At 33.2% G+C, this 16,553-nt stretch overlaps 3 protein-coding genes across 4 annotated transcripts in view; 1 reads left to right on the top strand and 2 right to left on the bottom strand.

The window, feature by feature from the left end:
- Window positions 1-16,553, bottom strand: part of LOC123696571 (protein couch potato) — a 152,432-nt gene that overhangs the window by 99,057 nt on the left and 36,822 nt on the right. The gene's annotated exons all lie outside the window — the stretch shown is intronic.
- Window positions 10,513-12,587, top strand: LOC123696580. 2 transcript variants are annotated; one of them, XM_045642854.1, is made up of 4 exons: window positions 10,513-11,001; window positions 11,148-11,405; window positions 11,823-11,917; window positions 12,457-12,565. In XM_045642854.1, the coding sequence occupies exons 1-4, from the start codon at window positions 10,981-10,983 to the stop codon at window positions 12,464-12,466; spliced, it is 384 nt and encodes a 127-aa protein (XP_045498810.1). In that variant the 5' UTR covers window positions 10,513-10,980; the 3' UTR covers window positions 12,467-12,565. The 2 variants fall into 2 exon arrangements, with proteins under 2 accessions (XP_045498810.1, XP_045498809.1); XM_045642853.1 differs by having other exon boundaries at window positions 11,823-12,587.
- LOC123696570 (putative nuclease HARBI1) lies at window positions 12,727-14,664 on the bottom strand. Its single transcript, XM_045642830.1, has 5 exons — window positions 14,146-14,664; window positions 13,783-14,051; window positions 13,506-13,661; window positions 13,262-13,418; window positions 12,727-13,144 (listed from the first exon to the last, which is right to left on the bottom strand). The coding sequence occupies exons 1-5, from the start codon at window positions 14,379-14,381 to the stop codon at window positions 12,895-12,897; spliced, it is 1,068 nt and encodes a 355-aa protein (XP_045498786.1). The 5' UTR covers window positions 14,382-14,664; the 3' UTR covers window positions 12,727-12,894.

Genomic DNA, 16,553 nt, shown 5'->3' with positions numbered 1-16,553 from the left:
TAAATAAATAACTTTATTGTCATAAAAAATAGGTACAGCTTATATATGAATCCATAGGCTCCTGAATTAGTTAAATACTGTGTCTCAGGAGCCAGTGGCTTCTCCCATTAATTCGAAACAGTATAGATACCTACGTTATACAAAAGAAAATTTTAAAAATAACAAATAAAGGTAAGTGGAAAGCGCTTAAATGCTTGTGTGTGTATATGTGTGAGTGTGTGTGTGTGTGTGTGTGTGTGTGTGTGTGTGTGTGTGTGTGTGTGTGTGTGTGTGTGTTTTCATGTAAGTTAATCAATAATAAAGCTCTGTCCATCAATTACAGCCATGTAGTTAATCGGAATGTAGAGGAGCGCTTAAATCGCAAGTTTCCTCTAGAAAAATATAGTCGAAGCCAAGAACATTACTCAGTTTCGAGAGGCGACCGCAACGCAAACAGACCGTCATCAAAGACAGACAGTGTGTTATGAAAACAAGCGCCGAGAACAAACACAAACAAACACGAAACAATTGATGAGATAGCGGAGGGAGGCACGGCGCTGCATGTGGAATTTTCTTGCCTCGTAAAAATGTCAACGCGCCGCGCTAAATACGTCTAAACAGAGCTGTGTAAGATACTTGCCTGTGTATGTTCTATTTAATTGCATTGGCTTTAAACCAGCTAGCCGAGATTAAGTGTTATGTTACTCATTCTTTTTCTCTTTCGGGTATAATTTTTTGCTACATTTAACAACAAATCTACATTTATTTTACGCATGGTTAAACGAAAAGTTAAATCAATATGATAGCTTGTCATGGAATATTTAATTTTCTTCATAATCCACATACCTATATGTAGTCTAAAACTACATAATTAGAATTAAAATTTAAAACCATGCATATGGAGAAGAATTCTATACGAGGAAGTAGAGATTACTCCCTAAAAATAATAATCAGTCGATCTGAACCTGTCCCTACCAATTAATCCACGTCTCAGTGACATGAATATTCGGATTTATTTATAGCCGTAAACAAAGGTTCATATAAAAAGGCCAATTAAGCAGTTAAGAGTGATACAGGCACATAAAATTAAACGCGATATTTAGGGGCAGCGGCCAAATGGGTCCGATAAAGAGACGGTATAAGGTGAATTATGATGCAAAATGACCGCAACAAATTAGTTTACTTCCACAGATGTTGTGCATGTTTCGCGGTAGTTTTACATTTTATGTGTCACGTTTTAATTAGGGAGCATTATCGCTGTAATATTATTAAAAAAACTCGTGACGCGACTATTTTTTTCAATTTTGTGTCGGATAATTTTCTTCTCTACCTTTGAAAATAATTTTAATGTTAAAATAATATTTTTTTGTAATTGCAAATTGAAACTATTATTTTTTTGAATAATGTCTGCTCGTAGTACCCAATACCTATTCAGCAAAATGCAGGATTTAGAAAGCCAAAAAAACTTTACAAGACCCACTACACAAATCACATAGAAAAGCAATATGGCTTCACCAACCTTAACCCTCCATCGCGGCACCGAACTATTCAAACTATCAACCGTCCACATTACATAAAAGGCCGCTCATAAAAGTCTCCGTAATTGTTAATACGCTAATTTAACGAGACCCTAACCCGAGCGAGATAAATGAAGCAACAAAACAACATGATAGTGCGTAAATCTGAGTGAACGTGATTTTTATTGCCGCCGGCCTAAAGTGCGGCCCGCTTGTTTACCCACTGCGCATTCAGATTATCGATTTTGCATTACATTATTCCATTACATTGCGGCGGTTGCAAATTGTTGATTTCATAATAGCGGACAACAAAGAAATTTTACACATGTGAAATAATTAAACTCTTGATTATTATTATTTTGGTTTAAAACAATAGCCATTTCTTTCTACTTTCACTTGCTCTAAGTTCTTGTACTCCCATCATACAAAAACATACGGCTTGACTAGAATAAATGCAAAAGTGAAAACTTGGGTGTATTTATTTCTATGTAGGTGCACTTGAAAACACGTTATAATATTTGAATTAAGAGGTTCTCGCATAAACACCATACGATACACCGACACATCTCGTCCCCTCCCATTTGAAAGGAGATACACAAAACAATTACAAAACCAATCTAGCACACGTTACACCGCGGGCAAGAATTGTACAACAAAATCTCTTTATCTACAACAATCACTGACGCAAAGCAATCACTCTAAGCGAATTAAAACTGTTTTGTGTTATCGACCCATCTAACTTCTACGACTTCAATTTAGCTTTTTCAATGTTCGGACAGTGCAGTGAGTGAAGCGCTCGAAGCGCTTAATGAAACTGTTTGATTGTTAAAGTCAATTTGATTGTTTTCACACCGTTAATGATCAGTACATCGGAGCTGTCGATACATATAATTGGATTTGCCGGCGCATGTTTAAAAATCGTCGCTCGCTCCACGTTTTTATTCGTTTAAAGTTTAAACTTTAACCCGTCCAATATTTAGCGCGGCACGGTTCATTTAGCGTTTTATTGTTTGCTAAATGCACCCGTCCGTACAGATAGATGTCTTTGAAAAACTATTTTATTCCGTTTTACTCTCTTAGCGAGCGAACAAAAAACTTTTGTTTTAGCGTGTCAATTTCTATTTTACTTCGAATACTTTTAATGTTTAATCAGCTCAACATCAATTTTCATTATGTCTTTTAATATATTTAGGTAGTTACGCTCTCGCAAAATTTTAAGTAGGTAAGTAAATAATAATCGTATTATCATTATAAATTTCATCAAATACTTACTAAATTAAAAGATCGTAATATAATAGCGTACCTATTTCAATACATTTAGTATTCACGTTGTCGTCACTTGAAATAGACCTATAAGATACTTTGAACGCTACCGTCATACCAAGACCAATACTTTTCTATATTCACTGAAAAACACCTCCAAATGCACGTGAAGCATGTGCAATACCACGCTTCACCTGATGGTTAATACATTCATTAAGATTCTATGAATATTTCATCAAATTCAACCGCGTCGCTCGACCTACGACCGATACGATATAGGGGACGTGGAGTATTAATAAACTATAATAAATTAGTGTTTTGGTAAGTGGCGCCAAATATTTTAGAAATTATTTTTATGATCTGAGAGACAACATTATCTTAGTATTCCTCAAAAATTTCAACAGTACGTTAGATATAAATATATCGTCGGCTAAAGTGTCAAACCTCTTAACTCCATCAGATCAAATTTTACAGGAGATACAAAAAACTTAACCACGAAAAATTTTGCATGAAGGTTTGTTTTGATTTTATACATTCATACTTATAAATTGAAAAGAAATATTATTTCAATAAAAAAAATTATAAAAATTCGCGGCATGTGTGTTAAAATGGAGTTACGAGATTTGCCTGTATAAATAATTGTATAATTGGGGAAATACGAGTTTTGCTACAAGAAATACTCAAATATTATTATAATGTATTTATTTATTTAAAAGAAATCAAATAAACAATTGAGATAATCAGTTAACAATTGAGGTAATTTATCCTTAATTCTAGAATTTGGTATGACTAGGAAAACAAACTTAACATTTTGCATCTTAATGCTTATCCTTATGTATAGAATCTGGTGCGACCAGACAAGGCAGACTTTTTACTTAACTAGAAACATTGCGGAAAATTTTCATAAGATATGAAAATCTTTTTAAATTATGTATAACTATATTTTAAAGATAAATAACACTTTTGTATTTATCAAATGAGGTTATCAATAGAGAGTTTCTTATAACCTATAGTTAATCAGTCTTGTTATTAATTGTACTTATTTTGACTCAATATAAAAAAACCGGACAAATGCCAGTCAAACTCGCCCACCAAAATCATTAGGTACCTTAAACAAAAATCTGTTATTACTTAGTAACTAAAAAATCTATTCATAAGGAATAGCATCATAAAATGGATGGTAATCTGCTTCCATAATAATTTTTAATTGTTGAAGGTGTTCAAATTTAGACTTCTTAATTTTCAATCTTTCAGAATAGAGTGTTGGCAGGTCTTGCATGCTCACTGGATCAGTCAGCTTTGCTCTTGTTGGTAGCGGATTTTCGTCGAATTCTTCAGTAAATCCCAGACGGTACAAAATTTTACCGTCCGGCAAATATGTCAACTGCCTCAAGTCCGTCACAACAGGATCCCCTACCTTTCTTCCTGGTCTAATAGTTTTATAGGTTTTCAATGTATCAAATTTTTTGAAAAATGTATGCTCCAAATATTCTACATAATAAGGCTTTTTATTACAGGCTGTTTTAGCAATGTTGACATAGTCAGCTGGAATATTTATTTTCTTATTCCTGACCTGCCTCTCAATAACAGAATGCATGGAATCCGCCTCCATTTGTGTATGCCCCTTCTCTAAAATTTTTTGCACAATTTTTATTTTCTTTAGGACAGCAAAGTTGAGCAGGGCATTTGACAACGTGACATTTCTATTTTGATATGTGCAGCCGTCGCTGTATATAATAATTTCTGCACCCTCTGTCAAATTATGCTTCTGAGTAAACAGCTCCATCATTCTTATGATGACTGATGAAAAATCATTGGCTGTTAATGATCCTTCCGTTTCGTTCCAGAAGAAACAGTAACCCTCTAATCGTTTTGTATCGTAAACTGTAAAGTTGTGTACAATCAATTTAGTTTTGTAGTACAAGGCTGAAGCATTGGATTTCGGGCACAGCAAAACAGATTGTAAGTCCATAGTTAGAACTTCTTTGCCACTTTTTTTATCGGCTTCTTTTTCTGCTCGTGCAGCATTTTTCATTTTAATATGGTTGTTGTATTTTTCCTCCGAAACGTTTTTACATTTATGAGCTTCACAAAGGTCGCAAAGGTCTTTTTTCGGTCTGAACAATGATAAATTCATGTCATTAAATACTTTTGATAAAGTTGTAATCGAAACGGGGTCATATCCATTTTCTTTGGCAAAGACATCATTGTATTCTTGTAACAATTGAGTTTTTCTTTCCCAAATAGGCTCCAAATACAATTTAGATGACTGTGATCTACAATAATGGCTTTCAAGCTTCGGCAAAGAATTGAAAAACTTTTTGACCTTCTCTTCTTTCTTTGATTCATCGTGTTGTTGTCGTGTCCCGGTTTGTGTCTCAGTTTCATTTCTCCTGGTTTCATTTTCTATGTCTTGTCTAGTCCAGTTTAGTAACATCCACTCTCCGATATCCAAGGTATTTAGAAACATAGTTTTACAAACTCTTATTTTGATGGTGTCTACTTCCAGGTAAAGTTCAAGTGTCTGTTTTCTCCTCGAGTTTTCTTTTTCTGTCCTTTTTCTCTCAGTCGGTTTTACTATTGTTAACGTTTTAACATACATTTTCTTCTCTTTCCATGACATACAACTCCAAAAATTTTTGAAAATCATGTTTCTCTTCTCTTCAGTAATACTCGAACATTTGAATTTAGATTCCAGGCTACTTAGTTTACAATTGCACCTAGATTTTAAAGCTTTTTCCTTTTTGATTTTATCGTAAACCCATGAATCTTCTTCTTTTTTCTTCCCGTAGTATTGCATACCCCTTTCTCGTAATTTTTTAGCAGTGCTTCTCTTCCAGTTATTTTTGTCACTTTTCTTAGATCTCTTACGTTTTGGAGTGTCATCTGACTCTTTCGGTTCTCTAACAATAGGTTCATCCAAATTTTCTATTTCGTCAAAATTGTCTGTGGTTCGCTTATTTGTTGGTAAAGGTATTACATAATTGATGTCGCCGCCTTCATAGTTACTCTCATCCATACAAATAGAAGACGTTAATAAAAGACTCGGTGAAGATCTGTTACTGTCCAACTCATTTTCAGTTGTATTCGAGGATCCGATACATTCAATTTCTTGAGGATCTGCAGAAACTGGCATAACAGTTATTAATGACAAGGATTGCGCATCGATTTCTTTTTCTGGTAAACTAATCGGTTTAGCATTCGTAAAGACAAACGTCTTTTTGCTGTTGAAATCATTTTCAGAAGGTGTAGGTGTTAAAATGTTGATTACATCTAAACAATCATTTGAAATAGTCATCGATTTGTCACTGTGTAGTATAACATGCCTTGGATTTATAAATGTAGTCGTTTTTACATTACTACTTTTTATTTCAGTCGATTTAGACGTACTGTCGGCAGAAGGTTTTAAGAAAGTATCATCAAAAGGTGCGTGGAACTCAGCTTGAAATGTTATTTGTGTAGCGTGAGGAGAAATTGCATTTTGACTACATGATGGTAACGGCGAAGCTGGTGCAACGGGTTCATTACTCTCAAAATTTTCCCGAATCTCTTTGTCGGACGTAACTTGTTCTTCATTTTCAATAACAAGCGATCCATCAGATTGGTTGACTGTGCAATCGTAAATATCGTATCCTTCATTTTTTAAATTTACAAACATTTTTTTTATTCTTAGTTTTTGTCGAGGATCCATGGTAAAAAAACTGTTACTATGATGGCCTGAAACAAAACAAAATGATTTGAAAAAGTTTAGAAAACCTCGTAACGTAACTTCTGGGTTAATAAATAATAAGAAAGTTTTTTAGAAAACCTCTTATCTCCACTATAAACGAAAACTAGCAAAGTTAGTAATAATAATACAAGTTCAATACAATTGTCACAAAGTCACAAGGATAATAGAACACTATTATGCATATAAAATAAGAATTGGGTACTTACTTGTTCGTAAATAACTTTGTTTTACACAAAATAAGAAAAAGAAATCACGTGCGTTCACTACTCCATATCGTGCAGTACTGAGCGGCGGGAAATACGAGGTTTGCTTTCAACAAAATGGCGGCCCGGAGATACGTGGTTTTCTATTTAGCATTTTAAATTGAAACGGCTTTATTAAAGGATATAAGGGCTTTGCTATCGTATCCGTTCAGAAATTAGTGACACAAATGTATAAAAATGTCATTTGAAAAAAAAAAATGGAGTTACGAGGTTTGACACTTTAGCCGACGATATTTAATGGCATACTTTAGCGCATATTGTAATAAGGGTCACGCGAAAGTGCGAAAAATGGAGAGCAAATATTCAAATCTTTTGATATTAAAGTATCGTCACCTGGTCCATATTGAAGGTCGATAAAACATAAAACTAATTTAAGTAGCTATTCGCACAGACAGTAAAATGTTTAAGAAAATAAAATCAACAAAATTACATATCGTAAAAATTTATGACAATAACGTTTTTTGCTCATTAAAAACATACGAAAGAAATATACTAATTAAATAAAATGTAGATGATATAAACTACATTTTTACTATTACTTTATGGTAAAGCAGAACACTCCGGATATCGTTTAAAAGAAACAAAGGGCTACTCATACACTGAAATATTAAAGTTTTAAAACACGGCATTAACAACCGACAATCATACAGGCGAGTGCGCTAAATAGTTCAAAGACAAGTAGTCCGAAGCGGAGAAACTTCAAGAATTGCTATAAATTTTTACTAAAATAAACACGAGCGAGAAGTCAAATAAACATCGCGATACAAGCTCTTCATGTGAAACCGTCTTGGTTACAGATCGCTCTCATTCCATAGCACTTATTATATTATAGTGACCGCAGTTTCATATGAACGAACATGAGTATCATCCAGGAAGCTTCGTGTCAAAGTATAGAATGATAGTTTATTGTTACCAATAGGTACATGGATCTAATTTGTTTGCATGTTGCAACTATTAATTGCAATTTGTTCACACGACAAGAAATACGCAAGTCTCCATTATTATTGTTAATTTCATATTACTAAGTATTAAGTAAATACACAAATAAACAGCAAAATATATATAAATCACATCGTTTGATTGATTATCTTAAAACTGTAACACCTGTTCGATTAGACTATTTTGCATTCTTAAAAAAAAACGGTGCCGTTTAATAAAAACATTTTTCAATTGAAGGTTACTGGATTATTGAGAGCGTTTATTCAAAAATAACAGTCGGCAATAATTAAATTTGGAAAATTGGAATATCAACCCAATAAATTTAATTTATTTAACGAATAAACAATGTTTCGTTTAGTGTGAAAATACTTTGCGTAAACCTTGCCAGTACGTTAAATAAACAAAATAGGTTGGGACTGACGGTTTAATGGACTTCATGACAAACTAATAGGTGAGCATTAAATAATTTAAAATATGTCATTATACTCAATATACCACAAAACAAAAAACTCTCTTTTCAACTAAAAATAACGGTACTCACATAAAAGACATTCTTTATTTTATCTTATTTAACTGTACGCAATGATTGCTATCTGGTATATTTTACTATGTCAAAGATGAATTATGATATACACTGGCTTGTGTGGAATAGTAAACAGCATAAACCTTGAAAAACTATGATTCACCAATGCCTCGAGCCTGCATATTAATTACAAAGCAACAGACGCAATAAATAAATATAACAATCTCAGTAACAATACCTGTTCGTATCAATCAAAGTAACTACTTAATTGCGTTTGATATATTGCAGGAAACACATATTATATTTATATACATACGGTTAAAAAAGCTCATTATGTAGCGATTCATTATAAAAATAACTTATCGTTTATAATAATATAATCTATAACACATACAGGTATTATATAATATGCAAAACAGAGTCACGTATATAAGCTCTAGTTATATTGTGTCAATTCCATACAATACCTTTACAGCAGCTATATTACAAACATATTATGCTTATACATCGGAAGGAATCAACAGAAAAAACTATCCACTAAAATATGGTCTCTAAACGGTTGTACATACGGGCTTAATTTGGATCTAAATATAACGCAATTTCAATTTATGGAAGATAACGTTGAAGGTTGACGGCAGGTAAATACGTAGATCCCTCGCGAGTCGCGTCAGCCCACAGCGCGGGCGCCCGGGTGCACCAAGCAAGTAACATTTAATATTTTCCACGTGTTGGGGTGTCGTAGGAAGGGGGATCGACAGGTGCCTCCACACATGTCCCGTAAATGCCAACGACCCCCGCCATAAAATATTATACGAAATTTATTGATATTTTTACAGCTGATGGTATGTACGCGTGCTTTTCAGGTATTCTCTCTTTTTAATTTAATTGGGTGACTACGCGGCGATATAATCAAAGAATCGGCGATATCTATGTCGTAAATGCAATTAAATGTTACCGTTATTGATCACATACTTTTAGAAAGGTCTCGTAAAAATAATTATGATGAATGTTTTTGTCGCACATATGTATCTATGATTGCATCGCCAACGCAACCTTAAATGTCAATGATATAAATTGAAATATCTATTCTGTATGTTATTCATTGTAGGACAATTTACCCCTCTTTTATTTCAGTATAACCATAGTATAACGAGCGGCGGTCAACGTAATTAATGGCCCGTCAAATTTAATGAATTGTTCCCTTAATAAAAAAATAATAAATTCTTCTTTATCCCAATAGCAAAAGCTATGGCTAAGCAATAGTAGCCCTTGTCCTCATTATCGTCCAATTAGTAAGTAGCTACCTAGAATGTAACTATATAATGTCATTATATAAAATATTACAGTAACAGACGCATGACAAGAATTCATCTTAATTATCATCACATTATTAGACCTCTAACAAAGAAGACCATGTAAAAAATATACTTACTTAGTTAGGTATAGCTAATATTATTCACAATAAATATTAACTAATACAGTAAGTATATAATTATATGTTTAATCTTTGATAAAAGCTAATTTTTAAAACACAAGAATAGCTTTCAATTTTCAATTTTCATTTCGCACATTCCAACCAAAAAAACGTATAACCCGCACAGTTATAGATGTATGACACTACATATGACATGCAGTAAACAAAAAAAGACTAGGGTTGAATTGGGGTAAAGTTCTTTTGTCTTTAAAGTATTTTCTCCACACCCTAAGCCTAATAAGAGGATAAATCGGCTAGAAAATGCGGGCGGGTGCTTGAAAAATGCAAACTAGTCTAGAGAGGGAAAGATTCAAAATACGTCTGATTTAACAAACGAGAGCGTCGTCCACATTTTAACCAACTTTATGTGTAACACCCGCTTTATATTAAATGTAAGGAGAAGAATTGTTCTTTTCAAATTTAAGACTTCTTTACATTTTTATTAAACTTTTATGATAACATAATTTTTATTGGTAATTATTAACATTTAACATACAAGATCGGATCAAGTACATTAATACAGTTACGCAATTAACGTAGGTTACCTTTAAACCCATTCAATATTATTATTTACATACCACATATTTCTTACTTCCATTCATATAAATATAATCTAATTCAGAGATAATTTAAAAATCCCAAGTCCCTATCACTGAGACGCATTCAAACCAATAGACACGCAGCATCACAAAAAATCAATTCGTATAAATATTTACGCGTCGCTTGAACTTCCCGTACCAATCTTCTGTTTGTTGTGTATTAACACTGTTTGCTTTCCATCAGTTAGCGACAAATTAACACTCGCTAATTGTTGCTTTCAATATTCGATCGTGAATCTTAGATTTCTATTGATCCAGATTTTATCCGATCCGTCGATTGATGTTGAATCTGCATTTCAATAAGCCGATCTCGTCTCCAAATCCATTAGAAAAAAGGGATTGGTCATAAATTTGCGCCCTCCTTAACGTTTTGTTTTACGCATTTGCAGTAAAAGAACATCAGCAATTGTTAATGAGTAAAATGGTGTTTGCTTTCTTATAGCTAATCTATTTTATGTATAATCACAAGAAATTGCATACACAGTAATAATAATAATTGATTGCAAAGTTGCAGCGGTAAAGTACTATAACGTTAACGTTAGATTAGTAACATACGTTTTGTTGAAGAGGAACGGAACGTCAGTCAATCGCAAACGTCAGTCAGTCAGTTTGACATTGGCAAAATTAACTTAAATTATATTATTATAGTCTCAAGTTTGTTTGTTCCTTGGAAAGAAGAAAGTTAAATAAAAAATGGAGTCAGAGGCAGAAACTGTAAGTAAATAATTATACTAAATATACGTGCAATAAACATTCACGTCCACAAATGTATAATTTTCTATGTAAAAGATAAACGCGTGGCGCGGTATTTCGCGCCATTTCGTACAAAACTTACTAAGTTTTATTTTATTTGTTTGTAGAGTAAAACTAAACCTCTTTCGAAGGAAGAGACGAAAGGGCTGCTCTCCTTAATTGAGGGGAGCAAGATATTGTATAACAAGAAGACCAATGCCACCAGTAATAAAATGAAGATAGAAGAATGGACACGGATTGCAGGGGTCTTCAATGCAAATATAGGCACCTGTCGCCGTACACCACAACAACTGCGTCTTAAGTGGGAAAACTTGAAAAAGAATTCGCGAAAGCGCATTGGTCTCATGCGGATGGAACGGATAAAGGTAAATTAAGTTTAAAATAGATAAACCCTAAAAATACAAAACTTGGACTAGCCTTGCCTGCTTGTTAGTCTAATAACTAGACTAGTGGTTGTAAGCGACTGCTGAGCATGAGGTATTAGTCAGTATTTTCAGGTTGGGCAGTGTTTTTAAGTTTTAACATTAGGAATTTCTCAGTAGCTGCCCGGAGTCTGGATATGTGCCCGGTAGATGGCAATAGGCTTGCCTTAAAACATAACTGGCAAAATGTGGGTGTGCCAGGGTGTGCTACCGCTGCTCAACCTGTTGGGGAATACAGGGCATGATGTTATGTTATATTTTACTTATAGTTAAGTAGGTACTGTAAATGGTAGTCCAGAACATGTTGATGAGGAATTTTTTTAAATATATAATTAATGATTATGTCAAATTATGTTCCAGACTGGAGGTGGGCCACCAGGGTACTTTCCTCCAGATGAGATCCTGGACAGGGTAGCAGCATTACTGGGCAGCACTGGAGAGGGTCTCACAGTGAGGTTTGGTGGTGATGCTGAGCCCCAACTTATTGGTGATAGTGATGGTGATGGGAGTGTTGGGACAGCTTATATTGTGCCAGCTGATCATCCAATGCTATTGATTGACACTCCATTGCCTGTGGAAAATCCTACGCCGTCCATGGATTATACATCTGTGTCCATGGGCAATGAAGTGCCAGCCAATGGCATTGGGGATGAGTTGGTGTCGCTGGGTACGCCCAATATCCATTCCATTGAAAAAAGGAATTTCAAAACTAGTGGTAATATCCTATTACATAATAATAATGTGATACTTTGCATGTTTGTTACACAATAATGCTTTATTGGCTCAACCAATATGGATAAAATTTTGGCACACAGGTAGACTATGACCTGGAACATATATGTTAGGTACCTACATGAAGATTGTGAAGATGAATAAACATTAAAGTTTGTGAGGATGGATATTTGATACTTTTCCATGCAAAAACTACTAAAAGAATTTTGATGAAATTTTAAACATTATGTTTTCCTATATTTAATGCATTTTTGTTTTACAGGTGGTGTTAAGCGGAAGCTACTGAAGCCAGACAACGGGTGTCAAGCTCGAAACAAGGCATTGGCAGAGTATTATAACATTAAAAAACAAATGTTAGAAACTAAAATGAGAGAGAAGAATGAAACTTTATTATTACAGAATAAAAACTTAACGCTAGTAAATGAAAAATTAAAATTAGAAATAAGGAAGCTGAAGGGTGAGGATTTTTAAAATTATATAATTTCGTGTAAATATATTTTATGTAGGTATGTAACTAAATAAACTATTTTGAAAAATTAATGTTTTATTGAAATTATCATTGTTTAATAATTTGAAGCTAATAAAAGGTATGATAATAAAGACAAAATGTTAATGATAAAAATCTAATCAAAGGAATTTACAAATTATCTCAAGACAGACTATTCATATTTTTGTAAAATAAATAGGTAGGTAATAAGTTTTAAAAATAATTAGAAATCAGTCCTTGTCTATTTCTGATATCATTTTCAATACTGTCCGAATTCTCTGATATCACAGTAGTTTCATTATCGTCTGGCATTTCTACTTCAGGGGGTACTTCTTCAATGTTATAATTTCTGCAGATATTGTGAAGAACAGCTGTAGCAATTATAACTGTTTGTATGTTATATAATGACAACCGCATGGTCAAGGATATTACTGAGAAGCGACGTTTCCAGACTCCAAATGTCCTAAACAAACAAATACATTTTTTTATAAACTTGGTTAATAAAAAGTAAATGAATAGGTAGGTACTTAATTTTTATAATCTCTAGTATAGTGAAAGCTTTATAAAATGGTGATTTTACCTTTCAATTGTGTTTCTAGTTTTTATCTGGGCCTCATTGTAGTTTATTTCCTGGGCAGTTGCTGGGTTTAACAAAGGTGTGAGCAAGTAAGGCCGGTTTGGATAGGCACTGTCCCCGAGCAACCAGCGATTTCCTAGAATACCATCTTCACACTGGGCTGTAATAAGAGTTAGATACATTAGAAATTCATATTATTTTAAATGTTAATAACATTTAAAAGGGCAATAAACCCAATATTACTTACCTTTTAATACTGACTGATTAAAAATTGTAGCATCATGAGCAGAACCAGGCCACCGAGCAACAACATTCATTAATTTAAGGTCTGCATCACAAACGGCTTGGACATTGATTGAAAAGTATCCTTTCCTATTTCTATGTTCCTCTCCTATTGTTGAACCTGAAATACATAATATTTTATTTTATTTGTTGTAGCAAATGTATGGCAACTTTCTAAACAAATAGTAATTAAGTAAATTGCAAATTTTTTATTGATAACAAATCAGTACTTGTATACCTACATGGAGACTGAATGTGTACATGTGTACAGTCAATAGCACCACATACTCTAGGAAATTGAGCTATGTTATAAAATTTATCTGTAGTTCTAGAATGCAGAAAAATATATTTGTTATACAATCTAGCGATAGCAGCAGATATATCTGCCACTATTCTACAAGCTGATGATAAGGATACTCCAGCAAAGTCGGCCACTGAATTAAGCATTGTACCCAATGCATAAAATCGAAGTGCCAATAAAAGTTGATGCAATGGTGGTATACCATTATTCCTGAAAATGATAGGTACTTTAGTTATGTATCCAATTTTTAGGTTATGTTTATATACATTTTGAAGCAATTTGAGCAAACAAATAAATTTCTTACCGTCTTGATTTCACTTTGATATAGGGCATTATTTCATTAAAGACAGATTCTACTGAGGCTTTGTTCATTCTGAATCTGAATGTAAACTCTGCGTCAGTTAAACTTGCCATGAAGTTTATTCGTCGAAAAGTTTTTGAGGACACAGCTCTCTCTTGTTCGCTGTCGCTACTATCCCAATCCGACAGCTGAGCTAATAATTCAAGATCACTATCACTATCACTTGAAAATATTTCCATTTTCACGCCTTTTATCAATACAATCGGTCAAAATTGGAGGATCACAAATAAAGATCTATAACGTTCAAAAATCGATTTGTCAAAATCAGAGATCGGTTAAAGAAAACACCATACTCTCACTTTCATACAAATACCAATCTAAAAACCCGATCGGCCCTCCCAAAGATGGATTGAAAAAAAAGATCGAGTTAGCGATCCATCGATCGGTTATTGAAATACTAAAAGTAGAAAATGGATTGAAATATCAATCTCGACCAGCAAATTAGGGATTGAGATTCAATATAGAAAGCGGCCGTAAGTCGACGCTACCAACATGGAACACAGAGTTTGTCAACACTGAACGCACACACAAGATGTGTGCAGATATTATACGCGTAATATTAACTGTATGTGGGTTTCTTGTGATTTCGTTTCATATCGCTTTGGTGTTATAAATTTGTAGTTTGTTGATGATTAATATAGAACAAGTTGTTCTTAGATTGTGTAGTTATTTGTAAAACTAGGGATTGTACAATAAGTAGGAATGCAATAGCATAAAAATGCATTATTTTTATGAGAATTCAGATTAAGTATTAACAAACCAGAATCTTTATAATTTAAGCTTAATATTTTAACTTTTAATAGCAAAGTACTAGTAATAGAAAGTGTATATGGAAGCTACTAAGTCCTAACAAATGAAACCATACAAATAAGCAACATTTTTAGTAAAAATAGTCGTTTATAAAGGGAGGAATCGAGGCTGACTTCCCCTTTACTGTATGGAGCTTAAAATAGTCATTAAAAATGCCTTACAAAATTCTATAATTAATTTATATACCTCCAAGGCCTATGAAGCCTCCTTATTAATTTATAACAATTAATTAACAAGTTTTCGATGAAATATTTTTTAATTTGACTTATATAAAACACTTGACTTTGAAAAGTCGTGACCTCTTATAGTACCTATTTTAATGTTAGATGAACTTTTGAAGTCCGCTGGTCCCTAATGTGATAAAGGGCAGATGCATTTTACATCTGTATTATTAATTTATTTTCTTTACAGAGAAGTCATTTCTACCAGATTCATGATAACTACATTTTAAGATCCGATCCAAAGAATCTTTATATTCGTAGATACCACTCCATAACTTAGTATCGCAATACTTTACTAGTTACTATATTAATTAATTTAGGTAGTTAATTATCATAATCAGTATTTATCAATTAAAATTTATAATGAGATATTATACAATTTATAAAAATGTGCTAACGCAATGTACCATCGACAACTTCTTAATAAAAAAAAAGCGTGTAAAAAAAATAGTACCGAACAAAAATTCCAAATTACCAAGTCTGCAAAAATTGTTCTAGTACGCGGTAGATCCTGTTAATTAATAACTCAGTTTAGTTCGAAGTACCTACGGTCGAACATCCCCTTGGATTGGGGTGGAACTTCCGGTCAAAACCCGCGTATCCGGTCGCTGCGAAACTTTCAAACTCAGAATGTGAATATTTAACGTATTATGAACGTACGAATATGGTTGTGGAATTGAATAATTTACAAAAGCTAACTTTTGTATGGCTTTAAATTATTTTCTGATATCGTATAAAATTTTTAAGTATAATTCATATACCTAATTAATTTGATAATAATTGATATTATAGGGAAAATCTTAGAAAGCTGAGTCTTACATTCAGTTATTCTACGAGTTATTTTTCGACCTGAGCATTTATCTACATCATTGATCTTGAATTAACGTATCTATTAAAATAAATAAAATATTTCTACTAAATTGAAAAGTCCTATATATTATTTGTACGGAAGCGGACTCTCTTACACACTTATCCTTCAGCCTTAACTGCTATGATATCCATATACAAAGTTGTAATAAAAACATCGTACCTTTTAAAATAATTCATGACGATATACAAAATACCTATGTTTAAAATTTAAGTTTCTCATGTAAGTGACTTAATGTCTTAATGGGAATAAATGTCTTTAAACCTTAAACCTTATATACATAATGCACACGACACAAACAAACAGAACATGTGAAGGGAGGCAAAAACGCCAAAGGCGTGTAATATGTATCAGTTAAAAGGGCTAAGAATATACCTACATATTGCCATGTGTAAGGGAAGGGAACGGTATGGAAAACTGCCTTGGGCAAAGGTTCTTTTAAATTCGTTTCA

This window comes from Colias croceus, chromosome 13 (genome assembly GCF_905220415.1).
Source record: "Colias croceus chromosome 13, ilColCroc2.1".
In the NCBI taxonomy this organism is placed as follows: domain Eukaryota; kingdom Metazoa; phylum Arthropoda; class Insecta; order Lepidoptera; family Pieridae; genus Colias; species Colias croceus.
The sequence above is the reverse complement of the archived record's forward strand: the minus strand, read 5'-3'. Positions and strand labels throughout refer to the sequence as shown.